Below are 9317 nucleotides of genomic sequence, written 5' to 3' on the forward strand. Positions count from 1 at the left end.
GTTGTATGTGGTGACATATACTGTATGTACTCTGATAATAATTTTTACTGTGAAATTTGAAGACATACGGTTCGGTTTAGTGAGTTGAGGACATGGTGACACTTGCAGGCTGCCCCAGGCTCTGCTGGTAATGGACACAAATGATGCATTTCACTTTGTGTTTTGACGTACACAGGACAAATAAAGCTCATCTTTCTTTATTTTCACAGATCCACAGAATGAGGGAAGGGAGGGAAGGGAGGGGAGGGGGAGGGAAAGGGAGGGGAGGGGAGGGGAGGGAAAGGGAGGGGAGGGGGAGGGGAGGGGAAGGGAGGGAAGGGGAGGGGAAGGGAGGGGTGGAAGTGAAGATGGGAAAGGTTTGGAAAGGGTGGGGGTGAAGATGGGAAAGGTTTGGAGAGGGTAGGGGGGATGTGGACAGGCAGGACGGGGTGGGATGGTGGAATGGGGACTATGAGGAAGGTCGGGTGGGGTGGGGTGGGGTGGGGTGGGGCGGGGTGTTGGAAGACATATTGCCCTTCTTGTCGTGTGGCTCTGAGCACTTCATGGTCTCCCGTTAGTGTGTCTCTCCCGTACCACCCTCACTGAGGCCGGTCAGTGTGGCGCTGGCTTCCCAGAGTTTCCTGGCCAAGGCTGCATCCTGTGCGGTGGGGCTGGGGAGGGAGAGGGAGCAGTCGCTGTCGATGTACTTGCCGCTGACATCCTCCATCTCCTTGGACAGGGCGCAGTAGATGGAGCTGACGGCTCCCTCCTCTGCAGACTGCAATACACAGACACAGTTAGTGGGAATCCAGGACCCACTGCATCCACCACTACCCCTTCAGATCATAAGACAGAGCAGAATGAGGCCATTCAGCCCATTGAGTCTGCTCCACCATTCCATCATGGCTGATTTACTATCCCTCTCAATCCCATTCTCCTGTCTTCTCCCCGTAACCTTTGATGCCCTGACTAATCAAGAACCTATCAACCTCCGCTACAGATACACCCAATGACTTTGCCTCCACAGCTAACCATGGTAATTAATTCCACAGATTCACCATCCTCTGGCTAAAGAAATTCACTCTCATCTCTGTTCTATTCCTGGAATCATCCTTATGAACCTCCTCTGGATCTTCTCCAATGCCAGCACATTTTTCTTTGATGAGGGACGCAAAACTGCTCACTGTACTCCAAATGTGATCTGACCAATGGCTTATTAGGCCAGAGGGGCTAGGCATAGAAAGCAGGGATTGGGGGAGGACAGGGAGGAGAGGGTTAGGGAGGTGGGGATGCAGGGGCTGGAGGAGGAGACACTCAAGCAGCAGAGATATAGATCAACACAGAAACAGGCTCTTCGGCCCATCTAGTCAATGTAGATCACGGTGACCACCCAGCTGGTCCCAATTTCTCCCAATTTCCTGCGGTCAGCCCACATCTCTCTAAGGCTTTCCTCTCTATGTACCTATCCAAGTGCTTATTAAATACTATTGTACCTGTCTCTCCACCTGGGTGGTGGGGTGGAGACACATCTCTACCAAAGGAGGTGTAAGGCTCTCCTTCCCTCTGCTGCCTGCAGGTCACCCTTGGGCAAGGTGTAGCACCTTCCCAGCCCCTGATCAGGGCCACGTAAAGCCATGGGAGCAGCTGGTGCATATCGCAAGTCCTGGTTATGCAGCCACGGATGCCAGTCAATCTCTGAAGCGTATTGTTAACGGCTGGGGCCATCTGTCTTGTAAAGACACTGCCCAGAAGCAATGGCAAACCACTTCTGTAGAGAAATTTACCAAGAACAATCTTGGTCATGGAAAGACCTGATTGCTCACATCATACAACACGGCAAATCACGAACAAACCTGCTTTAACCACTTCCTCTGGCAGCTTGTTTTATATACATGCCAATCTTTGCAAAGAAAAGTCGCCCCTTGGGTTCCTTTTAAATCATTCTCCCCTCACCTTTAACCTCTGCCCTCTAGTACTGGACTCCCCCAACTTGTGGAAAAGACTGTTAACGTTCCCTTTATCAGTGCCTCTCATATTTTTAAACATTTCTACAAGACATCTCTCACCTTGAAGAAGAAGAATCCAATCAGGTTGAAGATGATCCTGAAGTGTAGACCGTAGTATCTCATTATCCCTGTCATCACCACCCCGGGATGGACCGCATTCACAGTCACACCTTGATTCAAAATCAAACACAGGATTGTTCCAAAGCTCTCTCTGTCAGGGTCTCAGTTGATCAGACTACCAACGTCAGAGTCATCCAGGTTATTCCAAAACTCTGCTTCGACCAGTCAGTCTACCACCATCGGAGTCACCCGGCACAGAACCAGCAGGGTGACTTGGTAGAGGTGTACAATGTGATAAGAGGCAAAGATCAACTGGACATCCATAGACTTTCCCTCCAGGTGGAACTGACTGACACAACCAGGCATCATTTTAAGGTGATTGCAGGAAAGTATTGCGAGGTGGGGGGATGTCAAAGGTAGGTTCTTTCCACAGACAGGGGGTGTATAGAATAACCTGCCAGGAGTGGTGGTGAAGGCGGACAGAGGAGGACATTCAAAAGGCTCTTCGATCGGCACATAGGTGATAGAAAATGGAGGGTGATGTGGGACAGAAGGGTTAGATTTATCTTAGATTTGGTTAAAAGTTCAGCACATCCAGTTCATTCAAACCATTTAAGCTGCTGACTCCTAATGACCTGCTGGGACCATAGCCTTCCACACCCCTACCACCCATGTAGCTATCCGGACTTCACCTAAACCTTGAAATCAAGCTCACGTGCACCGCGTGCTGGCAGCTTGTTCCACACGCTCATGATCCTCTACGTGATGATGTTTCCCTGCGTCTCCCTCAAAGTTTTCACCTTTTGCCCTCAAACCCCGATATTTTTCCAACAATCACCTTAAAATGATGCCTGGTTTGTGTAACGTTGAGGAGTTAGAGGGGTCACTGTATTTCAGTGTTTCTGTAATGGTGAGGTGTTAGAGGGGGTACTCTATTTCAGTGGTTGTGTAACGTTGAGGTGTTAGAGGGGTCACTGTATTTCAGTGGTTGTGTAATGGTGAGGTGTTAGAGGGGGTACTCTATTTCAGTGGTTGTGTAACGTTGAGGTGTTAGAGGGGGCACTGTATTTCAGTGGTTGTGTAACGGTGAGGTGTTAGAGGGGGCACGTATTTCAGTGTTTCTGTAACGTTGAGGGTTTAGAGGGGTCACCGTATTTCAGCGGTTGTGTAATGGTGAGGTGTTAGAGGGGGTACTGTATTTCAGTGTTTCTGTAATGGTGAGGTGTTAGAGGGGTCACCGTATTTCAGTGTTTCTGTAACGTTGAGGGTTTAGAGGGGTCACTGTATTTCAGTGTTTCTGTAATGGTGAGGGGTTAGAGGGGTCACTGTATTTCAGTGGTTGTGTAACGTTGAGGGGTTAGAGGGGTCACTGTATTTCAGTGGTTGTGTAATGGTGAGGTGTTAGAGGGGGTCACTGTATTTCAGTGGTTGTGTAATGGTGAGGTGTTAGAGGGGTCACTGTATTTCAGTGGTTGTGTAATGGTGAGGTGTTAGAGGGGTCACTGTATTTCAGTGTTTCTGTAATGGTGAGGTGTTAGAGGGGGTACTGTATTTCAGTGGTTGTGTAACGTTGAGGGGTTAGAGGGGTCACTGTATTTCAGTGGTTGTGTAATGGTGAGGTGTTAGAGGGGTCACTGTATTTCAGTGGTTGTGTAATGGTGAGGTGTTAGAGGGGTCACTGTATTTCAGTGGTTGTGTAATGGTGAGGTGTTAGAGGGGTCACCGTATTTCAGTGTTTCTGTAACGTTGAGGGGTTAGAGGGGTCACTGTATTTCAGTGGTTGTGTAATGGTGAGGTGTTAGAGGGGTCACTGTATTTCAGTGGTTGTGTAATGGTGAGGTGTTAGAGGGGTCACTGTATTTCAGTGGTTGTGTAATGGTGAGGTGTTAGAGGGGTCACTGTATTTCAGTGGTTGTGTAATGGTGAGGTGTTAGAGGGGTCACCGTATTTCAGTGGTTGTGTAATAGTGAGGTGTTGAGGGGTCACCGTATTTCAGTGGTTGTGTAATGGTGAGGTGTTAGAGGGGTCGCTGTATTTCAGTGGTTGTGTAATGGTGAGGTGTTAGAGGGGGTACTGTATTTCAGTGGTTGTGTAATGGTGAGGAGTTAGAGGGGTCACCGTATTTCAGTGTTTCTGTAACGTTGAGGGGTTAGAGGAGTCACTGTATTTCAGTGATTTTTTAACATTATTTCAGCACCTCTGATCTGGGTTCACTTCCATTCGCTATCTATAAGGAGTTTGTTCGTTCTCCCTGAGAACGGGTGGGGACCCTCCTCGTGCTCAATTTGCTCCATATTCCATTAAGATGCAGAGATTGGGTTCTGGTCTGTGAGTAGTTGGTATCTCCTGTTGTCACTGGAAGTACGTGCCAGCACTCAGCAAGTGACACATTACACTGTATGTTTCAATATACGTGTGAAAAATAAAGTTAGTCTCATCTCCATGAAGTGGGATCAAAGGTTGTAGGAGGTTGATGACTAATGCCCCAAGCTGAGCCTGTTTGATTTCATAGGACCCATGGTTCAGGCTTAGTGTTGTAGCCATGAACAATTCAGCAGCTTAACTTCAGGAGTAAGAATTGTAAATAGGGACACAGGAGAGGACCTGTCAAAGATAGCGACCATCCCTCTCTCTGCAGAACTTGCCTGACATGCTGTGTTTCTGCACAGACAGCGAGAATTTTAAATTATTTTAAATTGATTCACAGGGGCCCTTCAGCCCATCTGGTCAGCATTAACCAACGGCTGTCCATGAATATTGATTCCACACTCCCCCTCTCCAATCACTGGGGGGCAATTTCCAGCGGGCAATTAATCCGCACATCTTTGCGATGTGTGCTGTTCCCTGTGACACTGCACTGTGTGAAACGTCAGAGATTTGTGACCTTCCCCTCCCACCCCCGACCCAATCCAAATTTCAGCCTCTCCCTGGATCCACGCAAAACCTGCCCCTGTCCATCCTGTATCCTGAGCCGGCCCCCAACCTGTGTGCCGTAGCTGCTTGGAGAGTTCCAGGGTGAAGAGGATATTCATCAGTTTGCTGTTGTTGTAGAGCTGGTCAAAGAGTCCCAGGTCCTCGCCCCGCAGTTGCCCCAGCTTCACCTCCCCTCGCCTGTGGTTCATGGAGGAGACGTTTACAATCCGGCTGCTTGGAGACCTCTTCAGCAGACCTGGTCCATAAGACATAGGAGCAGAATTAGGCCATTTGATCCAGCGGGTTTGTTCTGCTAGTCCATCATGGCTGATTATTTTCCCACCCAGTACCATGCCTTCTCCCGTAACCTTTGACACCCTGACGAGTCAAGGCCATATCAACTTCCATTTTAAATACACTCAAAGACTTAGCCACTGCAGCCGTCTGTGGCAATGAATTCCACAGATTCACCATTCTCCAGCTAAAGAAATTCCTTCTCATCTCTCATCTAAATAGATGTCCCTCTATTCTGAGGCTGTGCCCTCTGGTCTTAGACTCTCCCACTGTTGGAAGCATCCTCTCCGTGTCCATTCTAAATTCTATATTCAATAAGTTTTAATGAGATCTTACCTCAATCTTCTAAACTCCAGCGAGCACCCGACCAGTGCCATCAAAAGTTTGTCTTGTGTGAGGTCTTTTATTCCCAGAATCATTCTCGTAAACCCCCTCTGGACCCTCTCCAATATCAGCACATCTTTTCTTAGAAAAGGGACCCAAAAATCGGAGGCAGCCTTGCAACAGAACGGCCAGCAATGTCAGGCCAGCGTTTCCCTGGACAAGTGTGACCATTCTCCTCGACAGACATTGCCTATCGGCCGAGTTCCTCCCTCCGGCATTCTGTGTGTATTGCTTCCCCTGTCCCGCTCATGCTCACCGGCCACCCCCAGGTCACTGTTACACCCTCCCCTTCTCACTGTGAGCTTATGCCCCCTCACTGCCGACTCCCCTCCCCTGGGGTGGGGCATCAGATGGGAGTCCCTCACCCGGCAGCAGGCTGGTCAGAAGGAAGAGGCCCAGGGTGGGAGGTGTTTTTGCTGAGGGGGTGTTCTGTCCCTGGACGTGTCTGTTCTGAGGGGTGTGGGGGTTGTTGGTGAGACTGAAGGGGGAGGGAGGAGCCACAGGACACTCACCCAGCAGCAGGTTGGTCAGCAGGAAGTGGCCCAGATGGTTGGTGGCGAAGGTCAGCTCCAAGCCCTCGGGAGTGACGGCAGTCGGCAGACCTGGGGGGAGACAGATTGTTGGGTACATCGTCCTTTACATTTCATAATGAATCCAGAGCAAGCAGACACAAAATGCTGCAGGAACTCAGCAGGCCAGGCAGCGTCCATGGGGAGGAACAACCAGCTGATGTTTTGGGCCGGGACCCTTTATCAGAATGTTCAGGAACCAGTCATCTCGGTGAGAGGGCTGGAGGGAAATGGACTGTCCCAGGAGCAGGGCAGGGGAGGTGCCCCCGGGGTCAGGGAGGAAGCGGGGGGAGGGAGAGGAGTGAGACGTGGGAGGAGGAGGAGGTGTGGTGTGGGTATCGGGGAGGAGGAGGGGGTAGAGGGAGGGTGGGGAAAAGGCTGGTCTCAGGGAGGGTGAGCATTTGCCCAGAGGGCAATTGAGGTGTAGTCCATACAGCTTGGGGCGGGGGGGGGGCAGGTGAGGAGGGTGACGGAAACTAACGAGGGCTCCGCACCAACGGCAGACCACTGCCTCCCCACGACCCTCCCTGCATCCTCACCCCTCCCTGGGACACTCCACCCTTCCCTCCATGCTGAGCCCCTTGTCCTGGAGACTCCCTCCCCCTGCCCACCTTCAGCCACTTCTCCAGCACACTCTACAACCCTCCCATAAAACTCCCTGCTCTGTCCCCCCACCCCACCGCCCTCTCTCCTCTCCCAACCCTCCCCTTTCCCCTCACTCCCCCGTGCGTGAAAGTCAGTCCATGAAGCAGCGGGAGTATTTAAAAGAGAGCAGTTCAACGGAGCGGGCAACGTTGTAGTGGACGATGGAGTAGAGGGAGACAGAGTAGGGAGGCTTTGACTCGAGAGGCTTCGGCGAGCAGAGGCTGAGGACGAGCTTCGCTCTAAGTGAGGGAAGGCCGGGTAAGTTCCTTTAAAAGGAGAACGGTCTGCAGCGGGTTTTTATTTGAAGCAAGGAAGGTGGCGAGGCTGTAGCGTATTGGGTAGGTCATGACAGCTGAGATCGGCCCCGTGGTTTCTTCCTCCTGCAGCATGTGGGAAATCAGGGATACTTCCAGTGTCCCTGACGACTATGTGTGCAGGAAATGTGTCCAGCTGCAGCTTCTGGCAGACCGCATTGAGCAGCTGGAGCTGCGACTGGATTCATCCTGGAGCATCCGCGATGTTGAGAAAGTTGTGAATAGCACGTTCAGTGAGTCGGCCACACCACAGATACACAGGCAGAAAGGGAATGGGTGGCCACTAGACAGCGTAGCAGTAGGCAGGTAGTGCAGGAGTCCCCTGAGGTCACCTCCCTCCTAAACAGATATACTGTTTTGGATACTGTTTGGGGAGATGTCTCCTCAGGGGAAGGCAGCAGCAGCCGAGTTCATGGCACCATGGGTGGCTCTGCGGCACAGGAGGGAAGGAAAGGGAGTGGGAGAGCTATAGTGATAGGGGATTCGATTGTAAGGGGAACAGATAGACATTTCTGCGGCCGCAAACAAGACTCCAGGAGGGTATGTTGCCTCCCTGGTGCAAGGGTCAAGGATGTCTCTGAGCGGCTGCAGGACATTCTGGAGTGGGAGGGTGAACAGCCAGTGGTCGTGGTGCACATAGGTACCAACGATATAGGTAAAAAATGGGATGAGGTCTTACAAGGTGAATTTGGGGAGTTAGGAGATAAACTAAAAAGTAGGACCACAAAGGTAATAATCTCTGGATTACTACCAGTGACATGTGCTAGTCAGAGTAGAAATAGGAGGATATTTCAGATGAATACGTGGCTTGAAATGGTGCAAGCGGGAGGTAGTCAAATTTCTGGGGCATTGGAACCAGTTCTGGAGGAGGTGGGACAGGTACAAACAGGACGGTCTGCACCTGGGCTGGACTGGAACCAATGTCCTAGGGGGAACATTTGCTACTGTTGTTCAGGAGGATTTAAACTAATGTGGCAGGGGGACGGGAACAAGTGCAGAGAGACAGAGGGGTGTAAAATGAGGGTAGGAGCAAAAAGTAGTAAGGGAAAAGTAAAAGTGGCAGGTCGGCAAATCCAGGGCAAAAATCAAAAAAGGCCACTTTTCAACATAATTGTATAGGGCTAAGAGTGTTGTAAAAACAAGCCTGAAGGCTTTGTGTGTCAACGCAAGGAGCATTTGTAACAAGGTGGATGAATTGAATGTGCAGATAGTTATTAATGAATATGATATAATTGGGGTCACAGAGACATGGCTCCAGGGTGACCAAGGATGGGAGCTCAACGTTCAGGGATATTCAATATTCAGGAGGGATAGACATGAAAGAAAAGGAGGTGGGGTAGCATTGCTGGTTAGAGAGGAGATTAACACAATAGAAAGGAAGGACATTAGCCGGGAGGATGTGGAATCGATATGGGTAGCGCTGCATAACACTAAGGGTCAGAAAATGCTGGTGGGAGTTGTGTACAGGCCAAACAGTAGAAGTGAGGTTGGGGATGGCGTTAAACAGGAAATTAGAAATGTGTGCAATAAAGGAACAGCAGTCATAATGGGTGACTTCTATCTACATGTAGATTGGGTGAACCAAATTGGTAAGGGTGCTGAGGAAGAGGATTTCTTGGAATGAATGCGGGATAGTTTTCTGAACCAACATGTCGAGGAACCAACCAGAGAGCAGGCTATTCTAGACTGGGTTTTGAGCAATGAGGAAGGGTTAATTAGCGATCTTGTCGTGAGAGGCCCCTTGGGTAAGAGTGACAATAATATGGTGGAATTCTTCATTAAGATGGAGAGTGACATAGTTAATTCAGAAACAAAGGTTCTGAACTTAAAGAAGGGTAACTTTGAAGGTATGAGACGTGAATTAGCTAAGATAGACTGGCAAATGACACTTCAAGGGTTGACGGTGGATATGCAATGGCAAGCATTTAAAGTTCGCTTGGATGAACTGCAACAATTGTTCATCCCAGTTTGGCAAAAGAATAAACCAGGGAAGGTAGTGCACCCAAGGCTGACAAGGGAAATTAGGGATAGTATCAATTCCAAAGAAGAAACATACAAATTAGCCAGAAAAAGCAGCACACCTGAGGACTGGGAGAAATTCAGAGTCCAGCAGAGGAGGACAAAGGGCTTAATTAGGAAAGGGAAAAAAGTTT

At 49.9% G+C, this 9317-nt stretch overlaps 1 protein-coding gene across 1 annotated transcript in view; it reads right to left on the bottom strand.

Moving 5' to 3' along the window:
- Positions 1 to 540: 540 nt before the first annotated feature.
- LOC134345026 (retinol dehydrogenase 11-like) overlaps positions 541 to 9317 on the bottom strand; it is a 31967-nt gene continuing 23190 nt past the window's right edge. The window contains exons 3-6 of the mRNA XM_063045159.1: positions 6149 to 6238; positions 5029 to 5214; positions 2046 to 2155; positions 541 to 757 (exon numbers count right to left, since the gene is read on the bottom strand). Coding sequence (XP_062901229.1) covers positions 554 to 757; positions 2046 to 2155; positions 5029 to 5214; positions 6149 to 6238 — 590 coding nt within the window. The 3' untranslated portion in view covers positions 541 to 553. The remainder of the gene's footprint in view (positions 758 to 2045; positions 2156 to 5028; positions 5215 to 6148; positions 6239 to 9317) is intronic.

This window comes from Mobula hypostoma, chromosome 4 (assembly GCF_963921235.1).
Source record: "Mobula hypostoma chromosome 4, sMobHyp1.1, whole genome shotgun sequence".
Classification (NCBI taxonomy): domain Eukaryota; kingdom Metazoa; phylum Chordata; class Chondrichthyes; order Myliobatiformes; family Myliobatidae; genus Mobula; species Mobula hypostoma.